Raw genomic sequence first — 22,977 nt, 5'->3', positions numbered from 1 at the left:
GCAGAGCGATATGGAGTGGGACAAGCATGTAATGGCAGTTGTTGGGAAGGCGGATAGTCGTCTTCGGCTAATTGGTAGACTTTTGGGAAGATGTGGTTCACCTGTAAAGGAGACTGCTTATAAAACACTAATACGACCTATTCTTGAGTACTGCTCGAGCGTTTGGGTTCGCTATCAGGTCGGATTGAGGGAGGACGTAGAAGCAATTCAGAGGCTGGATGCTGGATTTGTTACTGGTAGGTTAGATCATCACGCGAGTGTTACGAAAATGCTTCAGAAACTCGGGTGGGAGTCTCTGGAGGAAAGGAGGCATTCTTTTCGTGAATCGCTACTGAGGAAATTTAGAGAACCATCATTTGAGGCTGACTGCAGTACAATTTTACTGCCACCAACTTATATTCTACGGAAAGACCACAAAGATAAGAGAGATTAGGGCTCGTACAGAGGCATATAGGCAGTTATTTTTCCCTCGTTCTGTTTGGGAGTGGAACAGGGAGAGAAGATGCTAGTTGTGGTACGAGGTATCCTCCACCACGCACTGTATGGTGGATTGTGGAGTATGTGTGTAGATGTAGATGTAGATGTGAAATATAAAAATTATTTTACAACTCATATTTACAATGATGGCACTACTGCTCTGAATTTGAATAGAATTCAGGTTGTACATGACACTCATTGTTTGATATAATTAGTACCATATACACATCAGGAGGTTCTGCTAAGAATTTCATCAGTGGAGTAGAAGGAGCTGAGCACAAAGAAATCCGTAGGATACTCCTAAACTAAATTTTATTGTTAGTTTAAGTTTTAATGGCTGGCGGCGAGTTATAGAAAATTGCATGTTCTTATTCAAGAATAATAATAATCTTCATCAATAATAATAATAATAATAATAATAATAATAATAATAATAATAATAATAATACCAGTTTTATTCATCCATTGATCGTTTTGTACAATGATATAAACACGTGACTTCCTAAAGACGTATACAGTCCGTCATGCAAAATGGAGATTTTGGCCTATACATACAAAGACGTCTCTCAAATGCGTATCAAACCATTGTATGTATGTGGAGAAAATTTTTATTATTTTGAGGTTTTCCTCATTACAGAGGCTTATATCCAACATAATAATTTACTTGGAAATTACTATACAAACAATAACCGTTCTTAAACTATATTCTCAAAATATTTCTCCAGGTGTTTCGATCTGGTGTGTCTTCTTCCTCTGCGCCCATTCTCCTCATTGTGTGCTGTACATTTTGGATCCAGGTGGTCATGGGGAGTCCTCTTCTTCTTCTCCCCTCCGGTTCCCACTCCAGTTTCAATTTTGGTATTCTGGTTTTCTCCATTCGTCGTACATGCCCGTACCACTGTAATTTCTTCCTATCCATTACGTCATATATTCTTTCTTTTATTTCCATTCTCCTTATTACTTCGGTGTTCCTTATCTTTTCTATCCTGGAGATTCTTGCCGATCTTCTCCAAAAGTCCATCTCTAGAGCTTGTAATTTTTTAATGTGTTTCATGTTAATTGTCCAGGTCTCCGTTCCATAGAGAACCACACTCTCTAATATGGATTTGTATATTAATTTTTTAGTTCTGCTCATTACATTCCTGCTCCATAATACTGAGTGAAGCATCCACATGACCCTCCGTCCGCTACTAATTCTTTTATTGATTTCTGACTCTGATTTTCCCTCGATTTCTAAAGTGGATCCCAAATAACAGAAAGTGTTTATCTTTTTGATTTTCTTTCCTTCAATGTATAGCTCATCTGAATCATTAGTCAAGTATTCTGTTTTTTAGTAATTAATCAAGTTTTGTATTCTATTGCTAGTTGATTGCACATATAGTTAGCATCCTGCCCATCTTGTGCTACGACTGCTTGATGATCAGCAAATAATAAATGGTGTAGGTAAACTCCATCTCTTATTTCTAATCCCATACTATTGCATTTACGAGACCATGTTCTAATGCTAATATCTATATAGATTTTAAATAATGATGGTTACACGGGACAGCCCTGCAAAAGGCATTTGCTTGTTCTAAATTTCTGTGAAAGTTTATTACCAACTTTCACTTGGCAAATGTTATCTTTATACATTTGTTGTATTATTTTAATAAAGGAAGGGTTTATGTTTGCCATATGTAGTGTTCTCCAAAGCAATTTTCTGGGAACAGTGTCATACGCTTTTTCCAGATCTATGAAAATTAATCCTATATTTTTTTATTTTTCCCTACGTTTCTCCAAAATCTGTCGTAATGTGAAAATATGGTCTACACATGACCTCCCAGCCGTGAATCCACATGGTTCTTCTTGGGTTCTAAAATTTTTTTCCAGTTTGTTTTTAATTACTTTTGTAAAAATTCTCATTAGTGTGTTTGTAACACAAATTCCTCGACAGTTGGTACAAATTTTGCGATCCCCTTTCTTAAATATTGTATTAATGTAACCTAGCTTCATCTCGTTGGGTACTGACTTTCCATGTATCATTTTGTTGAAGAGCTGTGTTATCAGTTTCACAATTTTGTCACCACCATATTTCAGACACTCTACATCTATCTACATCTACATCTACATGACTACTCTGCAATTCACATTTAAGTGCTTGGCAGAGGGTTCATCGAACCACAATCATACTATCTCTCTACTGTTCCACTCCCGAACAGCGAGCGGGAAAAACGAACACCTAAACCTTTCTGTTCGAGCTCTGATTTCTCTTATTTTATTTTGATGATCATTCCTACCTATGTAGGTTGGGCTCAACAAACTATTTTCGCATTCGGAAGAGAAAGTTGGTGACTGAAATTTCGTAAATAGGTCTCGCCGCGACGAAAAACGTCTTTGCTTTAATGACTTCCATCTCAACTCGCGTATCATATCTGCCACACTCTCTCCCCTATTACATGATACTACAAAACGAGCTGCCCTTTTTTGCACCCTTTCGACGTCCTCCGTCAATCCCACCTGGTAAGGATCCCACACAGCGCAGCAATATTCAAACAGAGGGCGATCGAGTGCAGTGTCTCTTTAGTGGACTTGTTGCATCTTCTAAGTGTCCTGCCAATGAAACGCAACCTTTGGCTCGCCTTCCCGACAATATTATCTATGTGGTCCTTCCAACTGAAGTTGTTCGTAATTTTAACACCCAGGTACTTAGTTGAATTGACAGCCTTGAGAATTGTACTATTTATCGAGTAATCGAATTCCAACGGATTTCTTTTGGAACTCATGTGGATCATCTCACACTTTTCGTTATTTAGCGTCAACTGCCACCTGACACACCATACAGCAATCTTTTCTAAATCGCTTTGCAGCAGATACTGGTCTTCGGATGACCTTACTAGACGGTAAATTACAGCATCATCTGCGAACAACCTAAGAGAACTGCTCATATTGTCACCCAGGTCATTTATATAGATCAGGAACAGTAGAGGTCCCAGGACGCTTCCCTGGGGAACACCTGATATCACTTCAGTTTTACTCGATGATTTGCCGTCTATTACTACGAACTGCGACCTTCCTGACAGGAAATCACGAATCCAGTCGCACAACTGAGACGATACCCCATAGCTCCGCAGCTTGATTAGAAGTCGCTTGTGAGGAACGGTGTCAAAAGCTTTCCGGAAATCTAGAAATACGGAATCAACTTGAGATCCCCTGTCGATAGCGGCCATTACTTCGTGCGAATAAAGAGCTAGCTGCGTTGCACAAGAGCGATGTTTTCTGAAGCCATGCTGATTACGTGTCAATAAATCGTTCCCTTCGAGGTGATTCATAATGTTTGAATACAGTATATGCTCCAAAACCCTACTGCAAACCGACGTCAATGATATAGGTCTGTAGTTAAATGGATTACTCCTACTACCCTTCTTGAACAATGGTGCGACCTGCGCAATTTTCCAATCTGTAGGTACAGATCTATCGGTGAGCGAGCGGTTGTATATGAGTGCTAAGTAGGGAGCTATAGTATCAGCGTAATCTGAAAGGAACCTAATCGGTATACAATCTGGACCTGAAGACTTGCCCGTATCAAGCGATTTGAGTTGCTTCGCAACCCCTAAGGTATCTACTTCTAAGAAACTCATGCTAGCAGATGTTCGTGTTTCAAATTCTGGAAAATTCCATTCGTCTTCCCTGGTGAAGGAATTTCGGAAAACTGCGTTCAATAACTCCGCTTTAGCGGCACAGTCGTCGATAACAGTACCATCGGCACTGCGCAGCGAAGGTATTGACTGCGTCTTGCCGCTTGTGTACTTTACATACGACCAGAATTTCTTCGGGTTTTCTACCAAATTTCGAGACAATGTTTCGTTGTGGAACCTATTAAAGGCATCTCGCATCGAAGTACGTGCCAAATTTCGAGCGTCTGTAAATTTTAGCCCATCTTCAGGATTTCGCGTTCTTCTGAACTTCGCATGCTTTTTCCGTTGCCTCTGCAACAGCGTTCGGACCTTTTTTGTGTACCACGGGGGATCCGTTCCATCTCTTACCAATTTATGAGGTATGAATATCTCAATTGCTGTTGCTACTATATCTTTGAATTTGAGCCACATCTCGTCTACATTCGCATAGTCAGTTCGGAAGGAATGGAAATTGTCTTTTAGGAAGGCTTCTAGTGGCACTTTATCCGCTTTTTTAAATAAAATTATTTTGCGTTTGTTTCTGATGGATTTGGAAGAAATGGTATTGAGCCTAGCTACAATGACCTTGTGATCACTAATCCCTGTATCAGTCATGATGCTCTCTATCAGCTCTGGATTGTTTGTGGCCAAGAGGTCAAGTGTGTTTTCGCAACCATTTACAATTCGCGTGGGTTCGTGGACTAACTGCTCTAAATAATTTTCGGAGAATGCATTTAGGACAATCTCGGAAGACGTTTTCTGCCTACCACCGGTTTTGAACAAGTATTTTTGCCAACATACCGAAGGTAGGTTGAAGTCCCCACCAACTATAACCGTATGAGTGGGGTATTTATTTGTTACGAGACTCAAACTTTCTCTGAACTGTTCCGCAACTGTATCATCGGAGTCTGGGGGTCGGTAGAAGGAGCCAATTATTAACTTAATTCTGCTGTTAAGTATAACTTCCACCCACACCAATTCGCTCGGAGTATCTACTTCGACTTCACTACAAGATAAACCACTACTGACAGACACCAACACTCCACCACCAATTCTGCCTAATCTATCTTTCCTGAACACCGTCTGAGACTTCGTAAAAATTTCTGCAGAACTTATTTCAGGCTTTAGCCAGCTTTCTGTACCTATAACGATATCAGCTTCTGTGCTTTCTATTAGCGCTTGAAGCTCAGGGACTTTTCCAGCGCAACTACAACAGTTTACAACTATAATTCCGACTGTTCCTTGATCCAAGCACGTCCTGTAATTGCCAAGCACCCTTTGACATTGCAGCCCATCCCGCACTTTCCCGAGGCCTTCTAACCTAAAAAACCGCCCAGTCCACGCCACACAGCCTCCGCTACCCGTGTAGCCGCCAGCTGAGTGTAGTGAACTCCTGACCTATTCAGCGGAACCCGAAACCCCACCACCCTATGGCGCAAGTCAAGGAATCTGCAGCCAATACGGTCGCAAAACCGTCTGAGCCTCTGATTCAGACCCTCCACCCGGCTCTGCACCAAAGGTCCGCAGTCGGTTCTGTCAACGATGCTGCAGATGGTGAGCTCTGCCTTCATCTCGTAAGCAAGACCGGCAGCCTTCACCAAATCAGATAGCCGCTGGAATCCAGAGAGAATTTCCTCAGATCCAAAGCGACACACGTCATTAGTGCCGACATGTGCCACCACCTGCAGCTGGCTGCACCCTGTGCTCTTCATGGCATCCGGAAGGACCCTTTCCACATCAGGAATGACTCCTCCCGGAATGCACACGGAGTGCACACTGGATTTCTTCCCCTCCTTAGCCGCCATATCCCTAAGGGGCCCCATTACGCGCCTAACATTGGAGCTCCCAACTACCAATAAGCCCACCCTCTGCGATTGCCCGGACCTTGAAGGCTGAGAATGATCCTCTGAAACAGGGCAGGCAGCTGCATCTGGCTCAGCCAGAGACAGTGCCTGAAACCGGTTTGTCAGACGCACCGGGGAGGCTTTCTGATCAGCCTCCGGGGACGCCTTTCGCTGCCTGCCACGCCTTGGAACGACCTCCCAATCAACCACAGGCGAGGGCTCAGCCCCACTGCGGGCAGCAACCGGGGCAACCACAGCGGCAGACCGATCTGGGGACAGACGGGATGCGGTTGACATCCCCGTGATACCCGAGTCCGGCTCCCCACAGTGGTGCCCATTGGCAACAGCCTCAAGCTGCGCGACCGAAGTCAGCGCCGATTGCAGCTGTGAGCGAAGGGATGCCAAGTCAGCCCTCATCCGAACACAGCAATCGCAGTCCCTGCCCATTCTAATCGATGTTTAACAACAGTTACTGAAACACGAGTCCGTGCCTAGATAACGCAAGCGGAACACACAAAGAATGTATCAACTAACCTGTACAAATGCCTAACGACTGTGCTACAATCTGCTGAATTTACGATTACAGTAACTAAAACTCGAAATTGCACCTCCTATACGAAACTCACACGCAATTTAAATAAGAATCTACGAAGTAAACACTAAAGCGCGATGCTACAACTGTCAAATACTATAATACGCCCGAAATATGTGAATTAAACAATGCAAGTACCCAAAAACACGCAAAGAAATTAATTAAACTATCTAACAAATAAGTAAGCTAGGGTTATACGACTTGCTGCAGCAGCTGCTTATCCAACGGCGGCAGGGAGCACACTGACTGGCCAACCGACACTGGCCGTTCACAACAAAAACAGAAGACAGACGACTACGCGAATTTGCACTATTCAGGTACTAAGGCGCGATGCTACAACCCTCAAATACTATAATACGCCCGAAATATATGAATTAAACAATGCAAGTACCCAAAAACACGCAAAGAAATTAATTAAACTATCTAACAAATAAGTAAGCTAGGGTTATACGACTTGCTGCAGCAGCTGCTTATCCAACGGCGGCAGGGAGCACACTGATTGATATTGCCTGGTCCCGGTGATTTACCATTCTTTCCTGTTCTCAACGCCTGAAGTACTTCACTTTCTAAAATCTGGATCTCATCATCTTCATGTCCTTTATCTTCCCCTGTTCCTTCTTCTAGATATTCTTCTCTTTCCTCATTTAATAATTTTCGGAAATACTCTTCCCATTCCTTTTGTGTTATCAGTTGGAGATTAGTTTTGCTTTTTGTATCCTGTCGAAGCCCTTTCAATACTGACCATGCTTCTTTTGCTCTCCCAAATCCTAATGTGCTATTCACCTTAAAACGTGTTCTTTCCCATGCTTCATTTTTTGCCATCCTTATTTTTTTCATCACTTCATTCTTCTTTTCCTTGTATATTGATCTTGTTTCTTCTGATTTATCATCCAACGACTGAAGGAACGCATTTCGTTTTTCTCTAACGAGGACCTCCAGTTCCTCTGACCACCAATCTGCTGCACGGTCGTGGTTGCTATCTTTTGTACCCAACACCTCTGTTGCTATGATTTTCACATTAGCTTTTATATAGTCATATATTTCCTCTGCACTTCCTTCAAATGATTCAACCAGTTTCCTTTCCATACTGGCCGCAAAGAGTGTTCTGATACTTTCGTCTTGTAGGCTGTCAATATTAAAAGGCAAATTTTCATCTTTCTCAGTCTGGTTCGTTTTATTTATGTTACTTGTACCACTCCCTGCATTCTTCCATGGCCAGAAAGACTTCATTTTAACTAGATAGTGGTCTGATTCACACTGGGCTCCTCTATAAGATCTGACGTCTACTGCTTTGAAACTACTTGTTTGCCTAATGATAATATAATCTATTATAGACCGAAGTTCTTTGGTGTTCTTTTGCCAAGTATATTTATGAATGTCCTTATGTTTGAAAGATGTGTTGGTAATTTTTAGATCAAATTGTTCACAAATTCCAATCAATCGTTCTCCATTGTCATTATATTCGTCCTCTCCATGTTTTCCTACTATTCTACAAGATTCTGTAATTCCTACCCTTCCATTCTGATCTCCCATGATAATCAGTTCCTTTCGTCTTGGGATTTTTTCAATAGTCTCCCTGAGGGTGTCCCAAAATGTATCCTTCTCCTTATCTTTTGTGTCGTTCGTGGGTGCATATACGCCAATAATCACAACTTCCCTAGCAAATAATGTCATTTTAACAGTTATAATACGTTGATTGATGAATGTTCAATTTGTGAATCTTTCTTTCCATGATTTCTTTATCATAATGAAGACTCCTGCTTTGTCTCTTACTGCTTTTGATACCCCACTCCGGATATGTACATAATTATCCAGTTCTTCTTCTCCTTGGCCTTTCTTCTTTGTTTCAGAGAGTACGACCACATCCATGTTGAACATGTCAAGTTCTGCAGGTAGTAAATTTATTTTAGTGGAAATACCTTGCACATTCCAGCATCCAAACATAATTTTCTGTTTCTCATCGCCAGTTCGTCGTCCAAAGTTCCAATTTTTCCGAGGCATATTATTAGGTTTTTTAGCATTTTTATGTTTTTATGTGAGTGAGGAGCTGGCCAACTGCACAACCCCCAACCCGGAGGACCAGGTAATTTTTACTCAAGGTTTTCTTCCTTTAGCCTTTGATAAGCCAATATCATACTACAAGGCAGCAGTTGCTAGTTTTGGTCCACCCCGGGTATTTTATTTTCCCAGTACCCACCATATCTGGTGAGCATTCCTCTATCCGCCATCTTGGGAGGCGCCCGATGGGAGACCAGCAAATTCCAGACGGGATGCGGAGAAAATACATTAATGTATATTTACAGATTTAAAGGCTCAAGATGTCACCATTTTTTCCATAGTAAATTTTTAACAAATAGAATTATAAGTAAATTAGGCATTTTTGTGTTATTACTTCACACAATATCTTAATAATTAATGAAAATATGACTACCATTACAACCTGAACATTTTTCCTATACTTTTAAGCAGATTAACAGCCAAAGCTGTGATGACTGGTCGCGAGTCATGCTTGGGTAGTTCAGTTGGAACAACACTTGCCTGCAAAAGGCAAGGGCCCCAAGTTCGTGTCCCAGTCCGCAACACAGCTCTAATCTGTCAGGAATTTTAATACCAGGGTGCGCTCTGCTGCAGAGTAAATGTTTCACTTTATAAATTCGAACGTCTTTACTGAGCAAGATAGAAGATGCTCACTGAGACGGTATCTGACATTCATCAGGGTTTTCAAAAATACCAATCTTCCACAGGCATATTTGAAACACGAGATGAAGAAGTGATTTACATCAGTTTCCAACTCAGTATAACACTCACAGACATGAGAACCGGTAAAGTGGTTTGTATGTAGAGGAAAATATGTGTGGATAAACTGCTGTCGAATGATGGTAGAACCATTGACCGCTCCAAGTATGTCCTTGTAAACAATGCTCTTGAAGGAATTTGAGGTTGTAATGCTGCATTATCTCCACATTTCGTTTGTTGAGACATATTCCACATCTCTTCCCACTGATGTTTTCTATGGCTCCAGACATCACAAGTAATCAAGTGGTCTATGTATGGCAATTTCAAATTGAAGACAGTCCTTATACACTCCTGGAAATTGAAATAAGAACACCGAGAATTCACTGTCCCAGGAAGGGGAAACTTTATTGACACATTCCTGGGGTCAGATACATCACATGATCACACTGACAGAACCACAGGCACATAGACACAGGCAAGAGAGCATGCACAATGTCGGCACTAGTACAGTGTATATCCACCTTTCGCAGCAATGCAGGCTGCTATTCTCCCATGGAGACGATCGTAGAGATGCTGGATGTAGTCCTGTGGAACGGCTTGCCATGCCATTTCCACCTGGCGCCTCAGTTGGACCAGCGTTCGTGCTGGACGTGCAGACCGCGTGAGACGACGCTTCATCCAGTCCCAAACATGCTCAATGGGGGACAGATCCGGAGATCTTGCTGGCCAGGGTAGTTGACTTACACCTTCTAGAGCACGTTGGGTAGCACGGGATGCATGTGGACGTGCATTGTCCTGTTGGAACAGCAAGTTCCCTTGCCGGTCTAGCAACGGTTGAACGATGGGTTCGATGTCGGTTTGGATGTACCATGCACTATTCAGTGTCCCTTCGAAAATCAGCAGAGGTATACGGCCAGTATAGGAGATCGCTCCCCACACCATGATGCCGGGTGTTGGCCCTGTATGCCTCGGTCGTATGCAGTCCTGATTGTGGCGCTCACCTGCACGGCGCCAAATACGCATACGACCATCATTGGCACCAAGGCAGAAACGACTCTCATCGCTGAAGACGACACGTCTCCATTCGTCCCTCCATTCACGCCTGTCGCGACACCCCTGGAGGCGGGCTGCACGATGTTGGGGCGTGAGCGGAAGACGGCCTAACGGTGTGCGGGACCGTAGCCCATCTTCATGGAGACGGTTGCGAATGATCCTCGCCGATACCCCAGGAGCAACAGTGTCCCTAATTTGCTGGGAAGTGGCGGTGCGGTCCCCTACGGCACTGCATAGGATCCTACGGTCTTGGCGTGCATCCGTGCGTCGCTGCGGTCCGGTCCCAGGTCGACGGGCACGTGCAGCTTCCGCCGACCACTGGCGACAACATCGATGTACTGTGGAGACCTCACGCCCCACGTGTTGAGCAATTCGGCGGTACGTCCACCCGGCCTCCCGCATGCCCACTATACGCTCTCGCTCAAAGTCCGTCAACTGCACATACGGTTCACGTCCACGCTGTCGCGGCATGCTACCAGTGTTAAAGACTGCGCTGGAGCTCCGTATGCCACGGAAAACTGGCTGACACTGACGGTGGCGGTGCACAAATGCTGCGCAGCTAGCGCCATTCGACGGCCAACACCGCGGTTCCTGGTGTGTCCGCTGTGCCGTGCGTGTGATCATTGCTTGTACAGTCCTCTCGCAGTATCCGGAGCAAGTATGGTGGGTCTGACACACCGGTGTCAATGTGTTCTTTTTTCCATTTCCAGGAGTGTAGATGCAGCTGAACATATGCCATTACCATATGCCGTATGTAAGGGTTGGTTGTTTTATTGCTTCTCTGATGATGAATATTTTTGAAGGGCACTGGGAGTACGACACGATTAATATCTTTAAAGAAGGAAGTTGAAGATACACACCGGTGTGCTTACCACTGTCTCCGCCGTAAAAGTCGAAGCGTGTTTACATAATTTGAAAGCTTTATTTTCTTGGATTTGAGGGCCTTCAAAAGCATATCCAGTATATTCCTACGTGGCAGTTTTGGATCTATCCATATATTGCCGAATATATATATATATATATATATATATATATATATATATATATATATATATATATATATATTCGGATGTTCGGCGTAAAGGTCAGACAGATGCAGACCAAGTCAACGAAAGGCACAAGCTGGGAGAACAGACCAAGGCATGGAATTCATGGATAGTCCTCTCTGTAAAAGTGGATCATGGACTGCATCCAACAGCATTTATTCGAATATGATCTTATATATATATATATATATATATATATATATATATATATATATATATATATATATATATATATATATATATTATTCGAATATGATCTATACACACTCAGTTCCCTATATATATATATATATATATATATATATATATATATATATATATTCGAATAAATGCTGTTGGACGCAGTCCATGATCCACTTTTACAGAGAGGACTATCCATGAATTCCATGCCTTGGTCTGTTCTCCCAGCTTGTGCCTTTCGTTGATTTGGTCTGCATCGGTCTGAGCTTTACTCTGGAGTAGTGGATTCGTCTACCGATCTCGTACAGGTATTTTTCACTTTGACAAATACTGCGAGAGGAGAAAAAAGTGAAAAGGGCAAGAGAAAAAATCAGGGTGCTTACCTGAGATCGAAACTCAGTATTCCTACATAGTATATTTCAGTGATTATCTAAGTGGCCATCTGTTTCAGGCAGCGTAGGAATCACGCTGAGTATCGGAGGAAGTGAACCGGCATCAAATTCGACTGAAGACTTGGAAGCCGCAGACCGACAGCTACAGTTTGATGTAAGTACGGTATCTGCTACATCTGTGTTTCTAATTCGAAAACAAGTTGACCGTTGTGTGATTTCAGGCTTTCAGAGAGAAAAATTATTTTGAAATATTCTGGTATAGTCATTCGTCTAAATGCCCGAGGACATTTCAGAACTTTAAGCCTGTCGCTGCCAAGTTCTAATTATGGACTATCACACCATACATCTACATCTGCACCCAGCAAGCTACTTTGCGGAGGGTGGCACCTGAACTTCAATCTCTCTTATTTCACGTTCATGGCCTTTTCGCGACACACACGTGGGAGGATCAATATTTTGGTTAACTCTTCTAACCTGAATACACTCTGAAGTACCAAGGGGAGAAATCCAAGAGTTTGGAATCAGATGAACGTGATGGTCACAGCCTTGCTGAGCCTCTGCCTCTCCATCTTCAGGTGAATCTTCGATTTAGGTACTCGCTTACAATGAGAGCAAAATCACGGGCTGCATCCGTGTCAGCCTCTGCTTTCTTGCTGGAACTGAGGTTATAGGAGTTGCTCCAGCGTATCAAGATCAATGTGCCCTTAACTGCCCGGTAACTGTCTCTTCTGCAAACATGATGGGTTCATAAACTACAGTCTTTGTGAATTCAAACCACAAATTCACTTTACTTGTGTCTCTTTCCCGTTCAATGTTAACTTGAGGTGGATCCTTACCCATTAACGGCAGCTATATTTGTTACCTTTTGCGAAGATGTGGAATGTGGCGCCATTAGTAAACAAACTGTGGTCCATGAGAAGTTCATTGTGTGCACCTTCTGTCAAATTAAAACACAAATCTTTGAGAGCTGGATAATCTCCATTATCTAATTTGTGAAGCATTTATAAGGCACGATTTGTTCTTTAGCGTGAAGTCTAAACTGTCAAATTCAACGTTTAAATCTTTGCTTAAACGACGTTTTGATGCAATAGGTTACATTTGGATTGGTTTTCTGATTAACTGAATAGTCTTTTGGGGAATTAGAGTTCTCCCGAAGTGTGATTCATTGGGAAGGTTGCCATTTCTTTCCAATTTGTTAACAAATAACCGGATGTCTGCTCTCGTTAGTGTTTGTTTATGAAATTTTCTACTGAACTCCTGTTGAGCCTCTAGATAAGATAAACTACACAGTCAGGCATGTCGCAATCATGCATTAACAACAGCCACACATTCTCCTATCATAAGTAGTCTTCTTGATTATTCCGGAAAAATACAACAGGCCATGCTATCACATAAGATGATTATAATCATGTATTACGTAAATACATCCGTTATTACTTACAATCAGAAATGGATCTAGACCTTACGACAACCCTGTATATTGTGATTTCGTCAGCTTTCCCAGCGGAATAACTTAGTCTTCTGGCCTCTGCAGCCGGATCTTCACGGCAAGTTGACTCAGTATTTCAACGGCCCACCTTGGCGCCGTCTTCGGGGAAGAGGCTAATATTGCTGAGTCTAATGCTTCTTTGGAGCTAGCACCCTATACACAGGCCAGCAGGGAGTCTTCAGTGTTGCATCATGGGAATGGCTACGGGTAGTAACTTATGGCCCAGACATTGCAAATAAATTTATAGAGGGCAGCAACCATAAAACCAAAATATTTTTAGAGAAATGTTGAGGATCTTTTCTAGTTTGACCACATAGATCCGATGTCCTTAATTGTTCCTTCGAACACTTTAATTCCCTTAACCCAGGATGTGGAAACTGATGGAAAGCTCCCATCCTTGGACGTTATCGTATGCAGACGGCATGACGGCACTCTGAGGCATAGTATTTATTCCAAACCTGTACATACTGATCCCTATCTGAATGAGTATAGCTATCACACACCATACCAACACAATGTGATTCTTAGGTCGTTGCTACAAACAGCATATACCATATCTCACACGGGAAGCTTTACACAGGAAATTGAACTCCTACATTCTGTACTTATGTGTAAGAGATTATCTGAGAGGCAGATCCGCCATGTCACTGTCTTCACTGTAGCCAGGTGAGTCGACATCAGCTGCTTTCCTACCATATACTGGGAGCATACCAGCTAAACTACGGATAATTTTAAGAAATTTAACAAGACTGTCTTTCGTCCACCAGCCATGCTAAATGTCTTTTTGGGCTCTAATACAGGTGATCTGCTGTCAAAGAAGTCCAGTTGTTGTAAGATTTCATGCCACTGTAGTAAGACGTACGTTTGTCAAACTATTCCTACTGTTGAGTACAGATTAGTGTACCAGTACCACCACACAGTGTTACAAGAACCCAAAAAAATCCGCACGGTGGAGCATTGGCTACCCAAGGGAAAGACAATGACACTTAGTGTGACACGGATGATTACTGCCACTTCTCTTACCTCGGACTGTGTTTTGCGACAGTCCATTGAAATTTGGTTAGTGATCATATTAATTGGGCCAAGGGCTGTATACTCCCAGCAAGTCGTGGGATCTTGTGCTGACTTACATTAAAACGCGACGTTCTTCATTGGCAGAAGGATCTAAAGATGACTTGTGGTAGTGATACCTCGTTTTTGTTTCCCTTCACGACTGGCAGCACTGCTGTAGACGAATCGGCGTAAGAAAATCGCTGGCAGCTGCCGCACTGGGGTGCGCTTAAGTCAACCAATCCCATAAGCCGAATTTCCCATAAGCCGGATTCGTAAACGCCACTAGGGAGGGCTTCAGTGTTGTCGTAGTTCTACAGACGACTATTGTTTTCGCCTGCAGGTATCAGCACCACGCAGCTGAAAGCCAGTAACAGCGCTGCCAACTGTCAGGGATCCGCATAACCTGCCAGGACTACTGTATATTTTGCAGTGGGGGCAGCACTTACAGCATTTGGCAAATGTGCAGATTACTCTCTGCTGCTCTATGTAGGGACACTGGTTGCACAGCAGCATCAGCAGGTTTTCACCTGAAGATGACAGCTTGGTGAAGCGCTGAAATTTCGTCTCAGCTTGACTTGAAGATCTGGTTGCAAACTTGAGAAGAATATCACATTATGTCAGGTCGACAGGGGATCTCAAGTTGATTCCGTATTTCTAGATTTCCGGAAAGCTTTCGACACCGTTCCTCACAAGCGACTTCTAATCAAGCTGCGGGCCTATGGGTTAACGTCTCAGTTGTGCGACAGGATTTGTGATTTCCTGTCAGGAAGGCCGCAGTTCGTAGCAATAGACGGCAAATCATCGAGTAAAACTGAAGTGATATCACGTGTTCCTCAGGGAAGCGTCCTGCGACCTCTGCTGTTCCTGATCTACACTCCTGGAAATGGAAAAAAGAACACATTGACACCGGTGTGTCAGACCCACCATACTTTCTCCGGACACTGCGAGAGGACTGTACAAGCAATGATCACACGCATGGCACAGCGGACACACCAGGAACCGCGGTGTTGGCCGTCGAATGGCGCTAGCTGCGCAGCATTTGTGCACCGCCGCCGTCAGTGTCAGCCAGTTTGCCGTGGCATACGGAGCTCCATCGCAGTCTTTAACAATGGTAGCATGCCGCGACAGCGTGGACGTGGACCGTATGTGCAGTTGATGGACTTTGAGCGAGGGCTTATAGTGGGCATGCGGGAGGCCGGGTGGACGTACCGCCGAATTGCTCAACACGTGGGGCGTGAGGTCTCCACAGTACATCGATGTTGTCGCCAGCGGTCGGCGGAAAGTGCACGTGCCCGTCGACCTAGGACCCGACCGCAGCGACGCACGGATGCACACCAAGACCGTAGGATCCTACGCAGTGCCGTAGGGGACCGCACCGCCACTTCCCAGCAAATTAGGGACACTGTTACTCCTGGGATATCGGCGAGGACCATTCGCAACCGTCTCCATGAAGCTGGGCTACGGTCCCGCACACCGTTAGGCCGTCTTCCGCTCACGCCCCAACATCGTGCAGCCCGCCTCCAGTGGTGTCGCGACAGGCGTGAATGGAGGGACGAATGGAGACGTGTCGTCTTCAGCGATCAGAGTCGCTTCTGCCTTGGTGCCAATGATGGTCGTATGCGTGTTTGGCGCCGTGCAAGTGAGCGCCACAATCAGGACTGCATACGACCGAGGCACACAGGGCCAACAACCGGCATAATGGTGTGGGGAGCGATCTCCTACACTGGCCGTACACCTCTGGTGATCGTCGAGGGGACACTGAATAGTGCACGGTACATCCAAACCGTCATCGAACCCATCGTTCTACCATTCCTAGACCGGCAAGGGAACTTGCTGTTCCAACAGGACAATGCACGTCCGCATACATCCCGTGCCACCCAACGTGCTCTAGAAGGTGTAAGTCAACTACCCTAGCCAGCAAGATCTCCGGATCTGTCCCCCATTGAGCATGTTTGGCACTGGATGAAGCGTCGTCTCGCGCGGTCTGCACGTCCAGCACGAACGCTGGTCCAACTGAGGCGCCAGGTGGAAATGGCATGGCAAGCCGTTCCACAGGACTACATCCAGCATCTCTACGATCGTCTCCATGGGAGAATAGCAGCCTGCATTGCTGCGAAAGGTGGATATACACTGTACTAGTGCCGACATTGTGCATGCTCTGTTGCCTGTGTCTACGTGCCTGTGGTTCTGTCAGTGTGATCATGTGATGTATCTGACCCCAGGAATGTGTCAATAAAGTTTCCCCTTCCTGGTACAATGAATTCACGGTGTTCTTATTTCAATTTCCAGGAGTGTATATAAATGTCCTGGGTGACAATCTGAGCAGTTCTCTTAGGTTGTTCGCAGATGATGCTGTAATTTACCGTCTAGTAAGGTCATCCGAAACCAGTATCAGTTGCAAAGCGATTTAGAAAAGATTGCTGTATGGTGTGTCAGGTGGCAGTTGACGCTAAATAGCGAAAAGTTTGAGGTGATCCACATAAGTTCCAAAAGAAATCCGCTGGAATTCGATTACTCGATAAATAGTACAATTCTCAAGGCTGTCAATTCAACTAAGTACCTGGGTGTTAAAATTACGAACAACTTTAGTTGGAAAGACCACATAGATAATATTGTGGGGTAGGCGAGCCAAAGGTTGCGTTTCATTGGCAGGACACTTAGAAGATGCAACAAGTCCACTAAAGAGACAGCTTCCACTACACTCGTTCGTCCTCTGTTAGAATATTGCTGCGCGGTGTGGGATCCTTACCAGGTGGGATTGACGGAGGACATCGAAAGGGTGCAAAAAAGGGCAGCTCGTTTTGTATTATCACGTAATAGGGTAGAGAGTGTGGCAGATATGATACGCGAATTGGGATGGAAGTCATTACAGCGTAGACGTTTTTCGTCGAGGCGAGATCTTTTTACGAAATTTCAGTCACCAACTTTCTCTTCCGAATGCGACAATATTTTGTTGAACCCAACCTACATAGGTAGGAATGATCATCAAAATAAAATTCGAGAAATCAGAGCTCGAACAGAAAGGTTTAGGTGTTCGTTTTTCCCGCGCACTGTTAGGGAGTGGAATGGTAGAGAGATAGTATGATTGTGGTTCGATGAACCCTCTGCCAAGCACTTAAATGTGATTTGCAGAGTAGTCATGTAGATGTAGATAATGTATTAATTTAAAATGCTTCCAGCTGAAAGTCTTGGAATCTTACTTCAGTAGAGGAAACCATACTAACTGCCAATAGCTGATTATCTACTGGTTACACATAAACTGTCATGTCACATAAAATTCTTTGCCAATACCATAGCATTTTGTTTTTCATAAACAAATCTTTTTCTGTGGTTGAAATAATAATTGACAATATTTGGCAAGTTTACAAAATTTCAAGATCTATGTTCCTTGGTGTTGATCAGGCTGGACTCTACGCACATCCTATCTACAGTCAAGACGGGGACTACCCAGCTGTAGTGCGTCAGAGGGTCGATGCAAACAGTGCAGCAGAGGGGCGACCCCGATCACGGTTGCCAACTTTCACTCAAGAGGAGATCGCATACATCAGGGGTAAGCACGAGCTGTTTTACCATCTCCATTTTTCCTCGATGTTCAGTACAGAACTTCTAACGCTGTGATTTACTCTACAGAGCATCAGATATAATAATGTAAGTACTATTTTTACTCTTCACATTCTTCTTATTTCGTTTAGAAATGTAGAAGCAAATTTTTCATATAGTTCATGCATACTTCGTGCTCACCATTTGGCACATGTGGATCTTTATTGGACGTAACGTCACATCCCACACATCCGAGGTCACTAATATCCAACCCCCTTTTGACCATTCGCAATCAGGTTGTAGCTTTTGGAAGAAATTGTTTCTGCCAGTATTTGGTTGACAACCGTTAAAAATGAGAGATCGACACCCAATGCACCAGTACCCCTTGTTATCTTCCAATCATTTTTCATAGCACCCTGTCGAGCGTTGATGTGGAAGATGCCATGAATAATTTGTGGTTAATAAAGTTTACATTGAGGGTTACAAGAGAATGTCACGATGTCAGCATGAGTTTCTGAAACCAGCTGAACAGCAGTATGAAATCTTGTATGAGACCCAACAGATGAAGTTTTGACTTCGGTTTTCGAAACAAGTGTTGAGAAAATATCAAGCGTTGGACAAATACTATTCTATTGCTTTAAACACACATACTAGTTTTAGTGAAAATCACAGCACCAAGGAAAAAAATCTGCTTGAATTAGAGAAAGGTCATTTTCCGCGCTTTGTAAATAAAGTATAAAAGTGAAGACTGTAATGGCGTTTCGTAACGCAATTCGTGATGCAGTAAATAATTTATAATAAAATGGATCTCTATGGAGCCTTGATGCATTTTCAAAGTCAAAACTTTACTGACAAATTTGGAATGCACAGGAAATCAGTAATATATACGTGATGTCTATAAGGCTCTGAGGACTGACTATCAGCAAAAATATGTCCCAAGAATATGCACCAGCAAACACAAACTTCGTTTTGCTAATGCTATGGGGTACCTGTATGAATTCGTTATTACCAGTGGCACAGGACAAAGAATCACATACCCATTGTTATTGTCAACGATAAGTTCTCTGCTTGTACTACAGTTGGCTGGCTGGGGTGGCCGAGCGGTTCTAGGCGTTGCTGTTTGGAACCGCGCAACCGCTACGGTCGCAGGTTCGAATCCTGCCTCGCGCATGGATGAGCGTGATGTCCTTAGGTTAGTTAGGTTTAAGTAGTTCTAAGTTCTAGGGAACTGATGGCCTCAGACGTTAAGTCCCATAGTCCTCAGAGCCATTGGAACCATTTTGTACTACTGTTGTTATGCTTGCAGAACTGGTAAATTGCAATACTGCACGGTTTGTTTGAAAATGGTCCCTCCTCTACCATCAGTTTCTTGCAGATTGTTGTAGCGACGGAGGGTGGCATGCAGGAGGAATAAGGCACAGGTCGTTCGATCCCATACGAAGGATAACAAGGATAGTGGGCAGAGCTATGCACTATTTCAGTGATATTACTTTCATGTACTCGCACAAGGGCTGGAGATCGAACAACTCCGTGTAGAATTCAGTGTTGCTTGTGTGGTCTCAAATGGAAGGGAACCCGGCTTCCTCGGTTCATTCATGAGACACAGGAGGCAGCAGATAGTGGAATCCCTCAAGATTACCGTAGAAGCGATATGTAGGTTCCTGAAGAAGTTCTTCCTATGCTCTCCCGTGACATAAGCAGGCCACTTATCTTTGGCACTGCACTCTATTGCCTACAAATGTATCTGATGTCTCATGTAAGTCCAAACTGGTATGGGTCCCTCACAGCTCTGCTGCTTCACCACGTCGTCAGTCTTCTAGACTTGAATATGACTTCATAGAGCTCACACTGTTTATTTTCCTGCTTGGAACACATTTTTTATAGATTATTTCCAATTTTATACCTGAGGGAATTTTGGAATGGTACATGTTTTCCCAACGACAATTCAAACTCGTTCACAGTTACAATTCTTCTTGGCTGTTGAACTTTGTTTCGTCCTCTGAGTAATCATGGTGATTGCAAGAGTACTGGGCCAAGTGGAGAATGCAAAAACAGTGGGTTAAGATATGATTTCGTCTACTGCGAGTCGGCGAAACATAATCCTTGACGGCTGTCGTGGGCTTGATGTGGCTACTTCGCACTTCCACCTCAATCTGTCACGTAACGCTATTTTGTGTACGGTTCTATGGATACCGCTCAGTTTCATTGCAACTCTACAATGCTGAGCCAAAACATTATGACCACCTGCTTAATAGCTTCTTTGTCCGTATTTGGAAAGAAATACATCACTGATTCTGCCTATCAGGGATCCGACAGTTTGTTTTTAGATTTGTGGAGGCATGTGGCATTAGCTGTCTACGCACAGGTCACGTAATTCATGTAAATAAGGGGCCGCTGATTTCCGTACATGGTGATGGCGTCCAATAGCGGCCCAAATGAGTTCCACAGGATTTACATCAGGCGAATTTGGTCACCGAGAGAAACCAACGTCAGTTCACAATAATACTCTTCAAACCACTGTAGCACAGTTCTGGCCCCGAGACATGGGCAATTATACCTCTGAAAGATGACATCGCCGTCGGGGAAGAAACCAAGCATGAATGGACGCAGGTGGTTCGCAGCTGTCAGGTCTTATGCAAGTGCAGGATATGTCTCCCACAGCATACCACTGCTCCCACCAGCTTGCTGCTGTGGCGCGCTGCACGTTTCGAGCCGTCGTTCCCCAAGATGACGGCGTTTGTGGACGTCTCCACAGCGACCTAGGGTAGAAAAAACGTGTTTCACCGGAAGAGCGGCCACGTTTCCACATGTCGACGGTAGAATCCCAACGGTGCCGTGTCCTGTGCAGTCGTAATTGATGATATCATTGGGTCAACGTGTGAACTCGGAAGGTGGGGGGGTCTGTTGCGGAGTTCCATGTTCAACAATGTCGTATGAGCGATGTGGTCCAAAACACTTCTGCATGCAGTAACATTGTGCTTTTTCATCAGAGATGCCGCAGGTCTCCACCTACCCTACTTTACAGACCAATCATGCCTCCGAACCCCACGTCTTGGACGTCCGACCATTAAGCGCCTGGTGGTAGTTTCACTGCCCTTCCACCTCTTTCCGTAGATGCTCACGACAATATCAAGTGAAAATTCGACCAACTGCTACGTTTTAGAATTACTAGTTCACAGACTCCCCATTTGCAGCCCATATCTTCGCTAGTGTGATCCTCATCCGTGTCTACTCAGATTATATATATTTATTACCACGTTACGTCTCCAAAACGCCCCCAGGCGGCGTCAAACGTCCTATGGGCAGTGGTCATAGTGTTTTGCTTATCAGTTTTTTGCGCCTCAATGTATATGCGGCTACTGTTTTCGCCTGTAGCATTTGTGTTTCGTAGTCGAAACCTGACAACTGCGGTGCCAATTGCTAGGGATTTTCTTTCTCCGACTCTATTACAGTGTTACGTTACATATGTTTTGAATTATTCTAAATATTTTGAGATCAGGTTATCGCAGCTTATTTATACAGAGAAAATTCATTTCAAATATGTCTGCAACTGCTTAATTTAATATAATTTAAAATGATTAAGATTCAACTGTACTTACCATATCAATTAGCTGTAGATGCAGTCAACATCATAAGCAAAAAAAAAATAAAAATTCTGAATTAACTTGATGTATTGATTGTTGATGGTACGTATATTTTTTGCCAACATTTAGTATTACTCATGTTGTCTTAAAACTCACATGATTCTATGTCTTTATGTGAACTGAGGGTGGATTACTGTAACCGCCTAATACTATACGAGTTGTAAGGCATCTGGATTTTACAGACCTTATATGAGCCTGATCCATAATGACAGTACGATACAGTATGAGATCCTCATAAAATAATAATTATATTATATCAATAAAATTTCAGTAATCTCATATACCGAAAACTAACAAAACAATATCTACCAATAAGGACAGGGTAATAAATAAACAAGTTAAAGTGGAATGCATTTTGGAGACCAGCCGAGCAGGTGGTTAATGGCATCGAAATCACCACTTAACAAGAGAACGGCGAGCTTCAGTGCAAAAACGGATAAGGCCAGATCAGTACATTATTCCTTTTAACATAAATACGGCAGGGACCGAGGATAAGACGCTGGACAGCCTTACCAGTGCTAGGCTGCGACCCAGCAAGAAAAATAAAAATTAACCTCCAACGAGACAGCGATTGGCTGAAGCCATACTGGGCGACGCAGGCGCGACACGATGGGGAGATCCCCATTATATAAAAGCATTTTGAGAACTAAAATTTCTAGATATCTCTATCGTTTCGCTGTGGATCGGACAAGTGCGTGGAAAATAGCGAGCTCGACGAAAGCTTTGCTATCGTGGTGACAGATAGCAAAGAGGTAGTTAATTATTCCTGCAGGAATTTTTTCGGGCAAAGAAATTGTGGGCGTCGCTCCAACCCTTAGCGAGTGTGCAATAGCCATTATTGTGACTAGGGAAAAATTACCGTTCTACGGAATGCAGTAAAGTTGAGACTGAGTGAAGTGAATCAAGGTCAGAGAAGGGAATTAGCCTTTCATATCCAGCACGGAGACAACACTGTTGCAGATGCCGCTTGGTAAAGTACCATCACACATTAGGCCACAGTAACTGTTGAGTTGAGATTTTTCTCAATCCAACTTGCATATACTTTGACCATTGATCATCAAAAGCTAGGATACTAACCTACTCTCACATTGAGTGCATTAGAGTTTTTCATTGGTTCAAAAAGTAAATTTATTCTCCTCCAACTCAGTGCATTGGCCAGCTACAACATTGTAGATTAAATGAGCTAATGAAGATTTTAATAATTCTTTCATGTGATAAAAAAATTTTCATATATAGAGATAACGATTTTAATAATCATCAGTTCAAATGTCCAAGAGT

The 22,977-nt window shown here is 43.5% G+C and overlaps 1 protein-coding gene across 1 annotated transcript in view; it reads left to right on the top strand.

Annotated features, from left to right (window-relative positions):
- Nucleotides 1-22,977, top strand: part of LOC126281890 (myrosinase 1-like) — a 50,128-nt gene that overhangs the window by 16,362 nt on the left and 10,789 nt on the right. Inside the window, exons 6-7 of the mRNA XM_049981205.1 lie at nucleotides 12,033-12,127; nucleotides 17,918-18,065. Of these exons, the coding sequence (XP_049837162.1) occupies nucleotides 12,033-12,127; nucleotides 17,918-18,065 (243 nt within the window). The remainder of the gene's footprint in view (nucleotides 1-12,032; nucleotides 12,128-17,917; nucleotides 18,066-22,977) is intronic.

The sequence above is a fragment of the Schistocerca gregaria genome, chromosome 7, assembly GCF_023897955.1.
Source record: "Schistocerca gregaria isolate iqSchGreg1 chromosome 7, iqSchGreg1.2, whole genome shotgun sequence".
Lineage (NCBI taxonomy): Eukaryota > Metazoa > Arthropoda > Insecta > Orthoptera > Acrididae > Schistocerca > Schistocerca gregaria.
This window is presented reverse-complemented; position numbering and strand designations above follow the sequence as displayed.